The following is a 20,691-nucleotide window of genomic DNA, read 5'->3' as shown; positions in this document are numbered from 1 at the left end:
GGACCTCAGAGATTAGATCAACAGGAACCGGCGGGGGACGGCGGAGGACCTCCGGGGTCGGCTCACCAACAATCACCCTCTCAGCGGGACGACGCCACTCGTCTCACCCCGGACTCCGACTCCCCAAGAGGAGGCCGCGGCACTTGAGCAGGCGGCGACCGCGCTCAACCGTGTCGCGGCGGGACAACGACGGGGTGCCCCGGCACCTCCACCTTTGACCCCTCCGAGGGAGCACAGAGGCCCCAGCACTCACACGCTCCAGGCACCCGAGACGCCGACCGACGGGGAAGTCAATTCACTGCGACCATCCAAGAGACGGGACAAAGCGGAGGCCAGCCGAGGCCCGTATGAGCACCGGGAGGAGAGGAGGACACGGTCGACCCGGACCGCATCCGCACTCGGGCAGTTGGGCTTGCGTGTGTTGGCGCGAGACCGCCTAGGGCCGAGGCCGACCGCAAATGCCAGACAGGCGCAGTCGTCGTGTTCACGGAGGTCCCGGAGCCATGAACCTCGTGCTCTGGGGCCCCGGGAGCCGACCCCACCAGTTGAGCGCTCGGGGGAGACTAGAGGCCGACCTCCAAGCTCCCAGCGTGATGAGATGGAACAACAGCGCAGACAGATGCACGAGTTGTAGCGCAAGATTGAGGTGCGCGACGAGTCACCTAAGCCTCGGGACGCCTTGGCCACACCTTTTGCGAAGGACATCATGGCCGAGCCCCTACCTCGGGACTTCTGATTCCCGGCCATCAAACCTTACACGGGGGCGACGGACCCGCGAGATCACCTCAACAAGTACAAGGCAGTCATGATGATGACGGGTGTCAATGACGCCATCATGTGTCGTGGCTTCTGCACGACTCTAGATGGCCAGGCCCAAGACTGGTTCAGGGCCATGCCGGTAGAGTCCATCCCCACATTTGCCGCCCTAGCCAAGAAGTTTATGTCACACTTCGCGGGCAACATACAACGATGGAAACAGTTCGCCAACCTATGCTACCTGAAGCAACTCAAGTCGGAGACCATGGCGGAGTACTTGAGCAAGTGGAAGAAGGAGGCCATGGGGGTGACCAATTTTGACGAAAGGTCTGCCATCCCATTCTTCACCAACAACCTCTGATCCGGTCCTTTCCACAGCGACCTCGTTCGGAACGAGCCGAAGACGTACACGGAGTTGATGGACTGCGTCGCGCGGTATGCCAATGCCGAGGCGGCAGAGAAGAGGAAGAAAGAGGAGGAGGAGGGGCGGGGCTGGAGTGACAAGGCACCTCAACCTCAAGAGGACCGTCGCCCATCACGGTCACGCCGTGATCGGGGTCCCTGTCTAACCCCACTGCGACACCTCACCCCACTGACACAGCCCGTGAGCGTCATCCTGGACCACGCGGAGGACATGGATATCGTGTCATTCCCCGAGGAGTGCTTGAAGGTCAACCCCAAGGCTGACCCGAAGAAGTACTGTCGTTTCCATCGGCAGCGCGGGCACGACACGAACGAGTGTATGGTCCTCAAGAGACAGATCGAGGAGCTCATCATGCGGGGGTACCTCGGCCAATATGTGAAGAGGACAGGGTAGGACCCCGCCAAAGGCCTCGACAACGCCCGGAAGAAGAAGGGCGGTGCCGGACCATCCGCCTTTGCCCCGCGCAAGAAGGAACTCGGTCAACTCACGGAGGACGAGGAGACCGAGCCAGACAGCCTGCCAAAGAAGAAAGTCATCCACGTCACCTTTGGCGGTCCGGAGGGTGGAGACACGCCCGCCGAGAGGAAGAGGTGGGCGCAAAGCCTATACGTGGGGGAGGTCGTCCGGGTACCCCACGAAAAGAGGACACACCGGGAGCCCATAACATTCACCAACGACGACCTCCCAGATGGCCCCCTGCCCCACCGAGACGCGGTTGTAATTAGGCTGGAGATCAAGGACATCATTGTCCACCATGTACTAGTGGATACGGGAAGCTCCGCGAACGTCATGTATTATGACACCTTCACGCAACTCGGGCTATCCCGGAAGCAGCTCTCCCCGGTATGGACCCCGCTATCTGGTTTCACCGGGGAATCCATCGAAACAGAGGGCTCCATCACCTTCAAGGAACAAATCGGCACCTCGCCGCACGTCTAAAGGTGGGAGGTGGAGTTCGTGGTGGTCAAAATCAGCTGTGCCTACAATATCATATTCGGCCGACTTGCCCTAAAGGACCTCAAGTGCATCATTTCCGTGGAGCACCTTTGCCTCAAGTTTCCCACCCCCACAAGAGTGGGTGTCGCGCGGGGAGACCAGAAGATCAGTCGGAGCTGCTACTTGAAGGCATGCCGCCAAATAACAAGGAAGGACCTCCAGGTACACACCGTAACCGGGAAGGCGCTTCGAGAGGAGGAGAAGCGGTCCCGAGCCGAACCCGCGGTAGAGACGGAAGAGGTCATTCTAGACCCCATCGGGCAAGATGGTGGATAGGGTGTGGAACTCGGAGCACTCGCTGAAATTTTACGAGTAGAAGCACATTTTTACGGCCTTCCCCTTCCCCAATAACAGGCCGACTCCCCACAATAATGTTTTGTTTTCGTTCATAGTGGAATAAGAAATTTCGTTGAGCAATTATCCTACCCCGAGTTGTGGAAGAGCACGGGCACATGCGAGATCAAGTACTCGAGCATCGCGGGGCTGGCCTCCTCAGGGTCGGCCAACGCGGGGTCGGTCGACGTAAGGTTGGCCGACCTGAGGACGGCCATACCGGGTCGGCCGGACGTGGCAATTGCGTACGCGGTGACTGCGACGGCCAACCAAGACATAGCACAGGCCCTAGTGGTGGTATACGGTCCGACCTCGCCTATCACCGAACGGATGGGTTCGGGGCGCGAGTCAAAGGACTCCAACCCCAGAAACGCTAAAAGGTCCTAGGGGCGGTACGAGGCCCGGCCTCGCCTACTGCCGAACGGGCGTAACGCAATCTTAACACCCTAGGGGCGGTACGAGGTTCGGCCTCGCCTATCGCCAAACGGAAGGGTTCGGGGCGCGAGTCAAAGGACTCTAACCCCAGAATCGCTAAAACGTCCTAGGGGCGGTACGAGGTCCGGCCTCGCCTACCGCCGAATGGGCGTAACGCAATGTAAATACCCTAGGGGTGATACGAGGTCTGGCATCGCCTATTGCCGAACGGAAGGATTCGGGATGTCAGTCAAAAGGCTCCAACCTAAGAATCGCTAAGACGTTCTAGGGAAGGTACGAGGACCGACCTCGCCTATCGCCGAACGGGCGTAACGCAATCTAGATACCCTAGCGACGGTACGAGGCTCAACCTCGCGTACGGAAGAGCTTAACGGCCCAAGCCTGGTGACATGGAGTCGAAGGGCCACCCTAAGGGGGCACGAGGTCCGACCTCGTGTACCAACCCCAACGGAAGAGCTTAACGGCCTAAGTATGGTGGCTTGGAGTCGAAGGGCTACCCTAAGGGGAGCCCGAAGTCCGACTTCATTCGCCACTCGGCAGGGTCTCGGTCGACTTCCAAAGGAGGTCTTGGCGGACTTTTTCGATGAGGTCTCGGTCGACCTCTCGAGGAGGTCTTGACCGACCTCTCGGGGAGGTCTCGACCGACCTCTCGGGGAGGTCTCCGCCGACCTCTCGACGAGGTCTCGACCGACCTCTCGGGGAGGTCTCGGTCGACCTCTCGGGGAGGTCTCGGCTGACCTCTCGACGAGGTCTCGGCCGACCTCTCGAGGAGGTCCCCGCCGACCTCTTGGGGAGGTCCCGGCCGACCTCTCGGGGAGGTCTCCGCCAACCTCTCGGGGAGGTCTCCGCCTCCCTCTCGAGGAGGTCCCCGCCAACCTCTCGAGGAGGTCCCCTCCGACCTCTCGAGGAGGTCTCGACCGACCTCTCGGGGAGGTCCCGGCCGATCTCTTGGGGAGGTCTCCGCCAACCTCTCGAGGAGGTCCGACCTCGCCTATCGCCATACGGATGAGTCGCGTCTCCCCATCGCCTGGCTGAAGGAGAGCCTCAACGCCAACAGGGTCAATTTGAATCCGCTCCAAAGGGACATCATCACAAGCACCATGTGGAAGGACTGAAATCAAGTCCAGATTAGACGGAAGGTCCGTGGCTGAGATCCGAGGGGAAGTCAGATGAACATCTCCATTGGGTCGGCTGGTGACTCCGAGTTCCCGAGGTCAGCTGGGAGACCCCATGCCACGGGTTAGAGGGTCTTGTCTGTCTTGCAAAGAACGAACTAAACCCTACGTTGCATCACATACTCTCCCACATTGTACATCTGCAATCCCTGCATAGCCACGAACCCTTTGCCAACGGGGTCGCGTAGAAGGTCCCCAAAGGTCTCCACCGCATGCTCGGCGAGGTGGGCCTTCACATCCTTGATGAACACCTCGGAGTCCTTGTAGCTTGACAGGGCTGCCTTCAGAGCCCACCTCGGAGCCCTTGTAGCTCAACACGGCTGCCTTCGAAGCCTCCTCATGCGCCCGGCGCATGGCTGGCAATCAACTCTGCATACTTGCCCTCCAACGCCGCAGGCTTGCTCCCCATGGCCTTGTGCGCCGCCTCCAACTCTTTGCGACCCTCCATCTCGGCCCCCAGCTGAGCCTGAAGGGTCCCGAACACGTTCTCCATGGACGTCGCTCGGGCGACAGCTTGCACAACAACAAGCATGGACGAAGGATGAAGCGTTAAAACACGATGGGGGTCTGTAATTATCAAGCGGCTTTGGTACTCTCTTGGGCTGACAACTTCTCGCAGCCCTGAGAGTGGGGCACTAATGATGGAATAATTACGGAGCGGACCTGGAGCGAAGAAATATGGAGCGGATCACACCCGGCACCGAGTGGACTACGCACGCGGCTAGACAGACCATGGAGGGGTCTACCTCCCCGGGTTCCTCAACTACTACCACGGGGTCCTCAGCTACTATCACGGGGTCCCCGGCTACTGTGCACACGGAGTGACGAACCACCCCGGGGTCGGCCAACATGGGCTCGGCACCCCGGGGTCGGCCTACGTAGGCCCGGCTACCACGTGGTCGGCCGGCGCACCCCGGGTCGGCTTACGCGGGGTCGGCCCGGCCGAGCTCCGAGCTCGGCCGGAGCTCGGCCGGGACGGGGTCCCCGCGTTGTCCAAGTCGTGCGGTGGCAGTTGCGACTCCTCCCGCGTACCCCGGGCCACGCTTTGGACCTGGTCCTGAGCTAGGACGCAGTCAAAGCGCTAGATCCAACCATCCCCCGGTTTAGGGGGAGCGGTTAGAGGCTTGTAGCATATAAAAACCCCTCTCCTTGTTCTAACAAGGGACACTTGATTCCTATATCCTACATCCTGACAATACTTGTAACGTTATTACACGTCCCGAACCTCTGTAATAGCCTTTTACGCTCAATTAATATAATATTCTTTTCGTACACACCCCAATTATAATCATTTTATTATTCGTTTATCATATTCGACATATATTCGGGTTGAATAATCCGGACCCCGGGGTCATATAATCCATCACTCATAAATTATGAATGTGCCAGCATGGATGATGGAGTTATGAATGTGCAGTTATGAAATTATGAATTTTCTTTTATGAAATTATGAATTTTCTGTTATGAAATTATGAATTTTCTTTTATGAGATTATGAATTTTCTGTTATGAGATTATGAATTTTCTGTTATGAAATTATGAATGTACAGAAAATTCATAATTACATAATTGTAAATTCATAATCTCATAACAGAAAATTCATAATTTAATAAATGTTTTTCTTTTATGAGATTATGAATTTTCTGTTATGTAATTATGAATTTTCTATTATGAGATTATGAATTTTCTGTTATGAGATTATGAATGTACAGAAAATTCATAATTACATAACTGTAAATTCATAATCTCATAAAAGAAAATTCATAATTTAATAAATGTAAATTCATAATCTGAACATAAAATGCAAAACGCCGTTAACAACACATTAACTAATTTTTTTTTTTTCCGGTAAAAACGATGCCGTTTGGGACTGTGTTCAGCAAGCATGGTGAACATGTTTCAACGGCATAATTTGAACACCGGAGAGGGAACCTGCTAACGGGGTTGGATGACTCAAAATCGTTAGCTCATGTGTTCAATTGCACTTTTAAAAAGGTCATGGGTCTAATTGACTTTTCACGAAATGTTCAGGGGCCTATTTGACCCTTTTCTCTATTAAATATCATTCGACTTTGGAGGGTCGTTATATCGTGGACCGCAGTGCATGTGCACCGTGGTCAAAACGGCGCCGTTAGTTTTAATGGAGTGGGCATTTTTTCTATGCTAATTACCAACTGACACTACAGTATATCTAAATTGACATTGCCTCACGTATTATTTTTATATTATCAAATGAAACTGCAGTTATATTAAAATGATATTGTTGTTGTGGTGAAATGAAACTACAGTGTATATTAAATGAAACTGAATAACATTTCACATATTTGAGTGTATATTGTACAATGAAGCTGTAATTATATCAAAATGATCATGTAGTTATGTTTTAATAAAACTATAGTTTATATAAAATAAAATTAAATAACATTTTCACATATTTGAGTATATAAATATCGAATGAACCGTAGTTATATTGAAATGAAACTGCAGTTGTGTTGAACCGAAGCTATAGTATATACAAAATGAAATTGAATAACATAGTTACTTTTTACGAAAGGGTGCAGAACTGCGGGAAACAGATGCCGTTTCTTTTCATTAAACAAAACGACGTCGTTTTGATGCGTGGTGCATAATCGATTATGCACTGCGGTGCACGATATAATTTGCCAACTTTGGATCCTTAGGCCAATTTTGAGCATTATGGCCTACTAAGGTAGCTTGATTGGTTTTCCTTTTAATTGTGAACATATTTTAGTCCTATGTTTAACTTGGGGCTTTAAAACCTATTTTGAACAAGTTATTTGGGACGTATCTTGGGTCATTAAAGTATGTATCTCACTATTATTGAGTAATATTTTAATACTACGTAATAATTATAGCTCTTTTTGACTTATTACATGTTCATTAACTATTAACTGTTACTGACTACCATATTTTGTTAATGGTATACATCTTTAGTAATAATATTCAGTTTAGATCTATTTCAGTATTTGACAATTTTCATTCATGTTATAATTAACTTGGGTCACTGAGGTTTATGGGTCTAATTTGAGCGATTAAATGCTATAATTATTGTCTTCAATAGTTATTGTGTGGATCGTAGTCAACACAGTTGTGTGGACCACGGTCTAAAAATGACGTCGTTTTGCGTAATTCTTTTTCACACTACCCACTGCAACATACATTTGTATAACCCATAATGTACATTATTCTAAAGCATAATGTACACTATTCTAAAACATAATGTACATTATATTACCCCATAAGTTTCATTATTCTAACACATAATATATATGAACTTTTTTTTTTTAAATATGTATGAAATTAATAAAGAGATAGAAATAAAAAGTATATGAGTATTTATGAAAGGTTTGAAACGTACTATAAAATTTGATATGAGTTGATGAAAAATTTGTCTGGTTTAGATAGAAGAAAAATGTTTGTAGAGAAAATTGAAAGTTTGGGGTTGGATTTCATCTATTTATATTAATGAAGAAAAAGTCTACAAAAATCCTATTCTGATAGAGTCTATGAAAGTTGATAAGTTTTGAATACCTGTAAACTTTTAAAGATGCTATAAAAGTCTGAAACGAATACCAGTATACTTTTAAAGACTTTTAAAATGTCTGAAATGAATACCGGTAGACTTTTAAAGAGTCTTTAAAAGTCAAAATTGAATACCACCAAACTTTTAAAGTCGTTAAAAGTCGAAATTGAATACCACCAAACTTTTAAAGTCGTTAAAAGTCTTTGAAAGTCTTTAAAGGTCTTGATTGAATACACCCCCTTAGAGACTAGAAAACTTTTTGATCCCTAGAGTTTTCCTGAGTATTTATAGATGTAATAAGAACCCTCTTTTAAATGGAATGGGAAACTTCTTTTTAGGAATAGAAATCCCTTTAGGAATGTGAGACCTCATTTTAGGAATAGAAATCCCTTTAGGAATATGAAACCTTCTTTTAGGAAACTCATAACCTTTTCCAATATACATCTTTTAACCCTTATAAACCTTAATTTTAACAGAATGAGAAGGATGGAATTTCACCCAGTAATTCCGTCTTTATACATCACTAATCATCACGGTGAGTACCTTATGGAATTACAACCTTTATTATATAAATCAATGTTAGGAAATAATGTTTTCTAACAGTCTCCCACTTGATTCACATAAATGTGACACCTTTATTATATGAATCAACGCTAGGAATAAATTATTTCTAACAATCTCCCATTTGATTCATATAAGTGTGACTTCTACAATTTTCAACATTTATTTGAGCTCACTTAATATGAAAATGTAAAAGCCACAACCTTATCGAACTTTATTAACCGAATCATGGCGGTTCCAGGCCGGACATAACGTCCCGCTCCCTTCTATGTATCACAGTTAATAAGAATTCAAATCATAATAATAAGGTATAATCCGAAAGTACCTTATTCCTTATGTCTTAAACAAGACCATCTATCACTTCTGAATTATGTATAAATAAGTGATCAACATCAACCATAACAAAATCAAAAACCTGAATATATATCTAAGAGTATCATCAACCTGATGTGTCAATCAAACATAAATCCATATATGTATGGAAAAGTTAACCGTAATACAAGGAATTTACCAGTATACACTACAAAACCCCCGACTCCACCCAACATCAATCTCTTCCCAGCTAGCATGAGCAAACTTGCGATTTGCAAACAAATGAACCACCGATTCCAACTCCTCCCACACAAAGGACATAAGATATCACACGCTACCTGCTTAACATCCAAAATATCCTTAGTAGGTAAGCATAACATACACAAAGCCTAGAAAAAACACTTAACCTTTGGCTGGATCACCAAATTCCAAACCCCTACCCAAGTCTTATTATTTCCCCCCTCCCAATTTGTAGAAACTGACTTATAAGCACTCTTAACCAAATAACCCCCACTCAACTCACCCTCCCAAAACCAAGAGTCAGTTATATGACTAGATGAGGTGGGTAAACTCAACACTAGCTGGGCATCTCTCTCATTAAAAATATCATGAACCAAACTCGCATCCCAAGTAGTAGATCCCGTGTGGATCGGACCATGGGATTATTTAAATAAATAGGGTCCGGTGTGACAATGTACGGGTTATGAGAATCCGGAAGCCAAGGATCCCCCAAACTCTCACCGATGTCCCATCCCCAACTCTCCTCCGAACCCCTTTACGCACAACCCTTGAGCTTCCCTAATACTAGTCCACACGAACGAAGGATTTGACTCTGGTCCCGCCTCCAAAAAAGAACTATTTGGGAAATAACGGGCTTTGAAAACCTCTGACAAGAGCATTTGGATTAGTTAAAAATTTCCACCGTACCCCTGCTTTCCTAACATGGCCAGGTCCAAGTCTAAACTCTTAAGACAATATTTTATTAGATTTATGCAGCCTTATTGGAATGACCATGGAAATCCATCAAAGAACCCACAACTAAATGAAACCCACTTGAGGATATTCACATGTTTAGAGGATAATTTGGAGCCCATTTAGACAAGCCAAAAACAACCATCACAAGTCCTACATAGATTATAAATTATTTTCGTAATTTGAGTCATTATATTTATTGCTTTCTAGATTAGTTTCTTAGTCGGTCATATTTGTAATAGGATTTTAGTCCTTAACTAGGATTCACGCCACCTTTATCTATAAAAGGGGCGTGCATGCATCACCTTGTTATTCCCAATCTTTTTAGCAAATAAAATAGACATTTGTTTCTTAACACTTGTGATAAAATTTTCTCGTTACTTGTGGACTCAATTAACAATTGATTTCAGGGACTTGTTATCAATTTTTTTCTTCACCTTAGATTTAGGATTCATGAACTCGGTCCATAAATCAAAAATAAATAATAAAAAAAAAAACTAGACCTTTTTCTAGTTGATCAAAGATTGCACATTCAAAAGACTTGAAACTATCCTTGAAGAGCTCTTGGTGTCTGAGGATTAGGTCTGATCTAGTCTTGAATGGGATTGAGGTATTTCCGAATTCCATTGATGAATTGGATTGAATCCTTGAGACTTTTCCTAAATACCCAAGTATTTACTCAGTTAAGTCATATCACACCTCCTGATATCTCTCAACTTTTTAGGCCTCTCCACTAGCCGGTTGCTACCATACTTACTTGGCTTCCTCTAGCCCTGATGTTTCAATCCTTTCTTGGTGACCAATACAACAAGCTTCTTCTTTTTCCCTTCAAAGGCTTTCAACTCCTTGCTACCCTTAGATCTCTTTAACACCTTTAAGGGGGCATGGATTAGATCTTGTTCATCTTCAGTATCCAAAGATGCAATTGTGTGAGCAATTGAGGTAGCCCCAACATCCTACTATTATCCATAACCTGCAATATATAGCCTTGTCTTTCTTGAATTTATAGTGATAGTTTAGAAAAACTAAATTGACATTTTAAAATTTCTAATGTTTTCCTAGGGTTTAGCTTGAAATGGCATGCCAAATGAATGGGTAGAGGTGAGAGAGTCTGACAGCTTACTCAAGTATACCACTCCATTTTCATACTTCTTTTATGCCGCTGAAAGACATGAATTCATACACTGAGTTGTGTTTAGATCAGAACTCCTGTTTAACCTTATATTTTCGTTGTTGTTGTCGTTGTTATTATTATTATTATTATTATTATTATATATATATATATATATATATATATAGAAATGTAATAAGAGTCAATAAAGTAAGGGTTCTAATCGGAACTAAAAAATTATTTGTTGAAATAAATGATTCATATTATTTTGATTTTAATATTTTTTTAATAATTTTTTTTCTTTATTCTCTATTATATTATTTTCTTCCCTTAAATAACCCCGCATTCCGTTAGTATAAACTTTATTAACGGAATATACCGTTAACTATTTAGTATTCTTAACTTACTCATTAATTTCTATAAGAAAGGTCTTAGGTTCCAATCACATCCAATCAGAGTTTACATAATTCTAAAACATATACTACGATTCTACGAATATGTTAAAATGTATCAATAAAATACAATATAAAATTTCTCTTCAAAAAAAAATACAATATAAAATTTAATATAAACTTTGATCAAATAATTAGCCCAACTAAATACATAGCATTCGAAGTTTGATAAAGTAGATAGGGTCATTCTTGTAATTTTCCCTTCTTTCTTCCGGTTATAAATGCCAAATGGCAGGTTGTATAAAGCAGAACCTTTTCATCTTCTGTAAGTCAATACTTAGACTTCATCTCTAATGAACAAGTTCCAGTTTTCCCTTTTCATCCGTTGAATCAATGATGTGTTTGTGTGGCTAAGCTTTCATCATGGTATCAGAGCCACACCGGAGCTACGCCGCAGTAGTAATGATGAACGCTGGATCCGGCGAAGGTACCTGTAACACCCCGTGTCACGACCCCTAAAACCAATTAATCATTTAATCATTTACCCAAAAGAAAGAATTAAATTACAGTAATTAGTTAGGAGAAGGCCCACCGTAGTTCATGGGCCCTTATCCCTAAAACCAAGCCCCTAGTCCTAGAAGGAATAGAATTAGCAAGCCTATAGTATTTGGACCCTAATTGGGACTCTTAGGTAAATAAATGGGGGACATAGGAGGCACCTAGAACCCACACCACAATAATCTCTCACCACACAAGAAGTTCCAAGAATCCCCCTAGGAGAAATCAAGAAAGAAGGAATCTTAAAGAAAGACCTTTCATAGCCAAGGAAATTAATTAAGGCTAAGAGATAACCCATGTCTCAACAAAACCTATTTTCTTTGCTATAATTATCTTCTTTGGCTTCCTCTCTACGCTTGAGTCTTGATGAATCATTTATGATATTTGATGATATAATCTTGATAATTGGTGAGATGATTTTATGTGTGATCTTGATGATCTTGATGATGATAAGAGGTTCTTGATGATAATGTGTTGTTCTTGATGAATCTTGATGTTACTTGATGTTAAAAGATGAACTATGATTTTGATGATTTGAATATGATTAGAGCCCTAGGTTAAATTGGGGATTTCGTATTGTGATATTCTTGATATAATTGGGTGGGATTTCGCAAGCTCGGGTGTTGATTATGTTTAGAAATCATGATAGGATGTGTGCTATATGATTCTTGCTTTTGATCCGTTAATTGTCTACGTGGTGTCATTAATTGTGTTTAAAAGTGTCTAAGCATGGTTTCGGGTTCCACAAAGGATCCCGGGACGTTTATTTTGATAAAGATTCAGTGGGGGGTAGGTGGGGGTAGGGGGCCCTGCCACCTACCCACTGCCCGGAAAAGACGCCGCCGGCAGAGGGCAGCCGCTGCCCGGAGACTTGTCGCCGGCGGGCAGCCGGCGGGTGGTCCACCACCCACCGGCTACCCGCTGGAAATTGCCCAACTTGGGACTTCGGCTTTCCCGTTTGATGTTTCCCCGACCCCCGTGGTGTCCCAACGGACTCCGTTTATCGTGCCTAAGTGTAGTTCGATGTTTTGGGTACCGTTCATAGGATAAATGAGTCTTGTATATCGCATGCTAGTTGAATTGGTATCCCGTTGGCCTAGGTAAAGAACGTATGAACCCGTTAGGATTATTCCTAGTATGTGGATGACTACGCATAGGTTTCATTATACGTTTCTCCCCTTTCCCAATGTGTTAATGTGGGTTGCATGTGCTTGCTATGCGTTATGTGTGCATGATACCCCAATTTGGTTACGATCAAATTGGTTATTCCTGAGCTGCGGTTCAGAAGCTGGCTGCGGTCAGAATTACACTATTGGGCTGCGGTCCACCGTTTGGTTGCGATTAAACGTTTCACATGAGCTGCGGTTCATATTCCTGGCTGCCGTCAGATGATCACTCTTGGGCTGCGGTCCACTGTTTGGTTGCGATCAAACATTATGATGAACTACGGTTCATCGGTCGGTTGCGATCGACCCCTTCGTATTGCGATACAATGCAGGGTGCTGCGGGGCCGTGTCAGAGCTATATGCGCTGACCCTCATGTATGGGCATGCGATTGGTCTTGTGGCGCCACCAAAGTATGCTTGTGTGATGAGATGAGAATTGAATGATGACGTGAATGAGAGGAAGTGAATTTGTGACCATAGGATATATGCTAGTATCTTTATATGCTTGGTTATAACTGTTGAATGTGCTTATCCCTGTCTATCGAGTCTATTCCTGGTTTTAAAGCTAGTGTCTCTTAAGTGTATATCTTCCTGCCTCGAAATGATTTTTGTATATCTATATATATCTACCTATAATGTATTTCAACGCGTTGGAGTGGGTTACCAGCATCTCTCGCTGAACAGATATATTTGGCTTTCAGGCACAGACGAGTAGACACTGGAGCGCGCTAGAGATCTGGAGCGTAGAGTAGATAGTTTCCCCTTTCGGCCTGCGTGCCATGCTTATGTATTGACATTAGTGAGGATATTAGTCAGTTAGCCTGTGCACCTGAGTTCTCTAGCTCAGGTGTGGCATAGTACCCTGTACTCTTATGTTATGTTTTGGGATTTAATGAGAATTTACCTTTATTATATAAGCCTCAAAAGTTTTAAAATTTCGGGGTGTTACATTTGGTATCAGAGCCTAAGTTTGAACCTAGGATAAGACCTTGAAGACCGGACTTTAGGACATTAGGCTTGGACTCTAGGTATTTAAGTACATAGGACTCAGGAGACTTAAGACGCGTGGTGAGATTGTGACTACACCCATCATCACATATTCCCCTCACTCTTGTTTAAATTAAAAGAACTTCCCCTTCGCTTATCACACCAAGGTAAGGGTACGAAACTCTAACTCGACGTTACTATAAACATTGGCCCAGTAGAACAGCAACATGGCACCAAACAGAAGATAATCAAGGACTCCGGAACCCACCACACACGACCCCTGACCCAAACCTACAGCAACTGACACAAGTCGCCCAGACACTAAGCGACGTAGCTCTCCGCATCAACAGACCCCCACCACATCCATCAAACACGAACTCAGAAGTCGCCCGACAAGTTTCAAATCATCGACCACCCACGTTCTCAGGAGAAGAAGATCCCGTAATCCTCGAAGAATGGATCCGGACCTTTGACAAGATTCTATGGTTGGTAGAATGCCCGGAGGAACGTCGCGTAGAGATAGCCTCATTCTATTTCGGACACGAGTCAGACCTTTGGTGGATCCACGAGGGGCCCACTTACCGACAGGAACCAGGGTTCGACTGGGAAAACCTCAAAACACGACTTCGAGAACGATTATATCCAACACACGTAAACGAATCCATGCATGAAGAGTTCCCCCACTTGAAACAAGGAACGACTACCGTCATGGAATACCATAAACGGTTCCTCGAACTAGCACGCTTCGCACCAGAACTAGTCCCCACTGAGACAACCAAAATAGAAAGGTTTGTATCGGGTCTCAACTTCGAAGCTCGAAAAGCACTAGTGGTAAGCAGACCCCGGACCCTCAACGAGGCTTACTCCAGTGCAGCAAATCTCTATCGGATCCAACTGCTGCAACGTGGCGTTCAGGAACAGATTCGAAAAAGGAACACAGGAGGTGGAACACCCCCCATAAAAAGAACAAGAAACGACGCCAACACGAGACCGAGCAATCCAGCTGGCCAGAGGCCACCCCTAGGAAACAACGAAACTAACACAAGGGGCTTCCCTTGCCCAAAATGCAACAAAAACCATAGAGGCAAAGATTGTATAGGCAACCCCTGGCGATGCTTCAACTGCGGGGAAGAAGGGCACAAGGACTTCCAATGCACTCAACCCCAGAAATAACGCCCCACAACCATGGGCAAACACGGGGGCACGAATCATTAAGGAAACTACGGTGCCCCTGGAATGGTGTTCGTCATAAGCCGCACCCAGGCCAAACTCGAGAACGAAAGCAACCTCGAGGAAGGAAACATGGCTCCAGAGGACGAGGACCACGCAAACCCACCAGAAGAAAACCAAGGTGATGAATTCTGTTTAGGATAACCGGCAATCCCTTGTAACCACCCTCGTAGTAGAATTACTTGCTTAGATTAGCTACTTCGGAATTATTATAAATAAAAAGCTAAATCAAAACTAATTTTAGCATAAGGGAAAAAGATTAGATTATGCACGTCAAACAACAAAAAGGGGACCAAACCAAGTCTTCTACCACTAGAAGACAAAAGAAGGAAAAAGACAAAGATCACACAATCAAGAAGCCTAGTGTTACCAATGGGAATTAAACCCTTGACCTCCCACTTACAAAACCAAAACCTTAACCACTAGGCTAAAGGTGTTTCTTAAAACTTCAAGGGAACACTCCCTTCTTAAACCCCTACAAATCCCTAAAACCCACAAAATCCCCAAATAAAAAACCCTTATTCTTCTTCCACACTCCCTCTCTCTCTCACTCTTCCTCCCCCTCTCACCCTTCCGCCAACCCAACACCACCCCAGCAACCGTCCCGCCACTCGCCGTCACCAGCCGAGTCGCCGCCGGCCACCCAGGCGACGCCCCACCGCACGCCGCCGTCGCCGCCCGGAAGCAGCCGCGACGCCACCACCGCCCGTCACTCACCCGGACACACCCCGCTGCCACACACACTGTCGCTGCCCGACTCCGCCTAAGGCCACCGCCACCTCGCTGAGTCGTCACCAGTGCCAAGCCACGCCGCCGCCCTTTCGCCGTCGAGAGAACCACGTCGCCGGAAGCCCACCGGAGCCTCGCCGGAAGTTTGTCGGAAAACACCACCAGCCCAAAATGCCGAAAAAGCCCCTCGGAACCCACACCCCGGAATGGAGCAGCGCCGACTACACCATGATCGGAGGTAAAGCTCTCGAACCCGACCAATTCTCTCCGGAGTTGGTCGACGTGCTTAACTTCCAAGGGCTCTTGGATACGTATATCACCATAAAAGGGGATACATACCACGAATTGGTGAAAGAGTTCTATCTCACTTGGTGGCTGTCAAGCGAGGTGATAAATTGGAAATCACCACTAAGGTCCGAGGCAAGGAAATCATACTTTCCGAAGGCCGCTTGGCCAAGCTCTTGAGACTGACCACCACAGGTGTGTCAGACTACGACCGAAAGGGGTGGATTGGTACCCAAAACCTGGGGTACAAGGACTACCTCGGGTACCTACTTGGAGAGGGAGAAGGCTTCACCTCGGCCACTCGGCCAAACAGGAAATGGTTAACCGCAGAGCAAAAGATACTAGTCATGATTGTCACTGATAGCCTGTTACCCACAAATAACAAGAGCAAAGATGTGGGAAGTTTGGAGTGTACTTTTGCTTACCTTCTAAAACACAAAATCAAGATCAACCTACCGACCCTTATGTTAAAACATATGGAGTTTTGCAAGTCTAGCAACCGGCTTAGTATACCTTACAGAATGATCCTGAGTTCGATCATGGAGAAGAAAGGAGTAGACCTGAGCCACACAGAGGTCAAACCCGCAAGCGGCATGGTTTTCAATGCCAAGAAACTCCGCCGCAATGATATCTACTACACCGAAGGAGGACAGTATATCACCCTCGAGGAGATTTGCCTTAAACCCGAGGAGGAGCGAAGAGAATTGGTTGACCGATTGGACATCTCCAACAGAAAGCTTAAACGGGCAATGCAAGATTGTGGGGGACTAGAGGGAAGTGAGGAATAGGAAGAAGATAGCGAGCCTAACCTATCGGCACCCGCACGAACGGGAGGAAACCCAAGGGGACAAAATGAAGAATCTGTCAATGAGCGCATCCTCGCACAGCTCACCCGGCAAAACCAAATCATGAATGAAGGATTCTCGTCCTTAATCCACGCGACTCGCGCTTTAGATCAAAGGGTGGCAGCAATCAAGACCATCCTGGGCACTCGCGGGGCATCCAGTTCAGGAGCAGGAAACCAAGGTAGACCCGAACCTTCCAATCACCACGTCACCAGAAATCCAGTCTACCTCAGCAAGGACAACACGTAGGGCCACGTTCCTAACCAGGAGGCCAAAATATAGGATGTCCAGGGGTGAAAGAGTGGGCCCCGAAGCCTCTTGTAAGGGGGGGAGAATGTAACACCCCGTGTTACGACCCCTAAAACCAATTAATCATTTAATCATTTACCCAAAAGAAAGAATTAAATTACAGTAATTAATTAGGAGAAGGCCCACCATAGTTCATGGGCCCTTATCCCTAAAACCAAGCCCCTAGTCCTAAAAAGAATAGAATTAGCAACCCTATAGTATTTGGACCCTAATTGGGACACTTAGGTAAATAAATAGGGGACATAGGAGGCACCTAGAACCCACACCACAATAATCTCTCACAACACAAGAAGTTCCAAGAATCCCCTTAGGAGAAATCAAGAAAGAAGGAATCTTAAAGAAAGACCCTTCATAGCCAAGAAAATTAATTAAGGCTAAGAGGTAACCCATGTCTCAACAAAACCTATTTTCTTTGCTATAATTATCTTCTTTGGCTTCCTCTCTACGCTTGAGTCTTGATGAATCGTTTATGATATTGATGATATGATCTTGATAATTGGTGAGATGATTTTATGTGTGAACTTGATGATCTTGATGATGATAAGAGGTTCTTGATGATTATGTGTTGTTCTTCATGAATCTTGACGTTTCTTGATGTTAAAAGATGAACTATGATTTTGATGATTTGAATATGATTAGAGCCCTAGGTTAAATTGGGGATTTCGTATTGTGATATTCTTCATATAATTGGGTGGGATTTCTCATGTTCGGGTGTTGATTATGTTTAGAAATCATGATAGGATGTGTGCTATATGATTCTTGCTTTTGATCCGTTAATTGTCTACGTGGTGTCATTAATTGTGTTTAAAAGTGTCTAAGCATGGTTTCGGGTTCCACAAAGGATCCCGGGACGTTTATTTTGATAAAGAGTCAGTGGGGGGTAGGGGGACCCGCCACCTACCCGCTGCCCGGAAAAGACGCCGCCGACAGGCAGCCGGTGGGTGGTCCTCCACCCACCGACTACCCGCTGGAAATTGCCCAACTTGGGACTTCAGATTTCCCGTTTGATGTTTCCCCGACCCCCGTGGTGTCCCAACGGACTCCGTTTATCGTGCCTAAGTCTAGTTTGATGTTTCGGGTACCGTTCGTAGGATAAATGAGTCTTGTATATCGCATGCTAGTTGAATTGGTATCCCGTTGGCCTAGGTAAAGGAAGTATGAACCCCTTAGGATTATTCCTGGTATGTGGATGACCACGCATAGGTTTCATTATACGTTTCTCCCCTTTCCCAATGTGTTAATGTGGGTTGCATGTGCTTGCTATGCGTTGTGTGTGCATGATACCCCAATTTGGTCGCGATCAAATTGGTTATTTCCTAAGCTGCGGTTCAGAAGCAGGTTGCGGTCAGAATTACACTCTTGGGCTGCGGTCCACCTTTTGGTTGCGATCAAACGTTTCACATGAGCTGCGGTTCATATTCCTGGCTACGGTCAGATGATCACTCTTGGGCTACGGTCCACTGTTTGGTTGCGATCAAACATTATGATGAGCTGCGGTTCATCGGTCGGTTGCGATCGACCCCTTCGTATTGCGATACGAGGCAGGGTGCTGCGGGGCCGTGTCAGAGCTATATGCGCTGACCCTCATGTATGGGCATGCGATTGGTCCTGTGGCGCCACCAAAGTATGCTTGTGTGATGAGATGAGAATTGAATGATGACGTGAATGAGAGGAAGTGAATTTGTGACCACAGGATATATGCTAGTATCTTTATATGCTTGGTTATAACTATTGAATGTGCTTATCCCTGTCTGTCGAGTCTATTCCTGGTTTTAAAGCTAGTGTCTCTTAAGTGTATATCTTCCTGCCTCGAAATGATTTTCGTATATCTATATATATCTACCTATAATGTATTTCAACGCGTTGGAGTGGGTTACCAGCATCTCTCGCTGAACAGATATATTTGGCTTTCAGGCATAGACGAGTAGACACTGGAGCGCGCTAGAGATCTAGAGCGTAGAGTAGATAGTTTCCCCTTTCGGCCTGCGTGCCATGCTTATGTATTGACATTATTGAGGATATTCGTCAGTTAGCCTGTGCACCTGAGTTCTCTAGCTCAGGTGTGGCATAGCACCCCGTACTCTTATGTTATTTTTTGGGATTTAATGAGAATTTACCTTTATTATATAAGCCTCAAAAGTTTTAAAATTTCGGGGTGTTACAGTACCTCCGCCGGAAACACAATCGGAGGTGCAAATCCCTTAACCAATCAGAATACGATGAATTCAAGCCCTAATATACGAAATGATGAATTCCGAAGATCCTCTTTACCTTCACATAACAGAGAATCCGAACCTAATCCTTGTATCTCCTCCTCTATCGGAGCTCAATTACGCCTCATGGAGCAAGTCCATGAAGATGGCGCTTGAAGTGAAGAACAAGTTTGGACTGGTTGACGGTTCAATTCCGTGTCCAGGACATTTGGATCCTAGATTTGTTGTTTGGAAGAGATGCAATAACATAGTGTGCTCGTGGATTCTGAAATCATTCAATTCCACCATTACTGAGAGTGTTCTTTACTATGAGAAAGCACAGGACATTTGGAAGAAGCTCAAGGAAAGGTACTCTCAAACTGATCCTCATAGAATAGCTGAACTTCAGAATGAAATATTTAGAAATTCACAAGGAAATAAGATTATCAATGAATACTTTACCAAGTGTAATGCCATGTGGGAACAAATAAATGCAATGAGACCTCTGCCAACTTGTGAGTGTAACCCTAGGTGATCATGTACTCTGCTGAGTAAAATTCAGAAAGAAAAGGAAGATGATCATGTGATCAGATTCTTAGAAGGACTCAATGATGAATTTGAGTCCATAAAGTCAGGTGTATTAGTTATGGACCCAATCCCTACAATGGAGAAAGTCCTCAATATGGCCCTGAAGGTAGAAAGGAAGATCAATGGATCTCTTAGTCAGAAGAGCATTGATCTGGCTCAATCTAATGCCCTACAGAACAATCAAGAACAATCTTCAGATGAAATAGGGACTGTGGCATTCTCAGCCTCTAACAATAAGAAGAAATGCTATAATAATGGTGGGAAGAATATGCCTAAGTGCACCTATTGTAATATGAGTGGCCATACTGTTGAAAAATGCTATAAAGAGCATAACTACCCTCCTGGTTGGGTGCCTGGATATAAGTCAAGAAATAGGCAAAGTCAAGATAATGTTCAAAATGCTTCCATAAATCAAGTTAGGGATATAAGGATGTCTCTAGATCAGTTCCAAAGACTCTTGGCTCTCTTACACAGTCAGAACCAAGAGAAACCATCATCAAATGCAGCTACGACTGTAACACCCCTAAATTTTGAGATAATTAAAACTTATAAAATAAAGACGAACCTAACAATTAAATCCCAAACAGAGCATAAAGTTATCCATAAGTGTCGGGGTACTATGCCACACCTAGGTTTGAGAACCTAGATGCACAGGCTAAACTAACCAAGCATAATTAATCCGCAAATCAATATTCGATTACAACCCAAGGCACGCAGGCCAACTACTATGCTAACGATATTTAAGCTAAGTCCAAGGTTCTGACTAGCGTGCTCCGAAGCTAATGCTCATCA

General features: G+C 45.3%; 1 protein-coding gene across 1 annotated transcript; it reads left to right on the top strand.

The window, feature by feature from the left end:
* The first annotated feature begins 811 nt into the window (after positions 1-811).
* Positions 812-1,573, top strand: LOC109171595. The gene is made up of 2 exons (XM_019320646.1): positions 812-1,083; positions 1,135-1,573. Exons 1-2 carry the CDS (start codon positions 812-814, stop codon positions 1,571-1,573), a joined length of 711 nt encoding a protein of 236 aa, XP_019176191.1.
* Positions 1,574-20,691: the final 19,118 nt, after the last annotated feature.

The sequence above is a fragment of the Ipomoea nil genome, unplaced genomic scaffold (genome assembly GCF_001879475.1).
Source record: "Ipomoea nil cultivar Tokyo-kokei standard unplaced genomic scaffold, Asagao_1.1 scaffold0322, whole genome shotgun sequence".
NCBI lineage: Eukaryota > Viridiplantae > Streptophyta > Magnoliopsida > Solanales > Convolvulaceae > Ipomoea > Ipomoea nil.
This window is presented reverse-complemented; position numbering and strand designations above follow the sequence as displayed.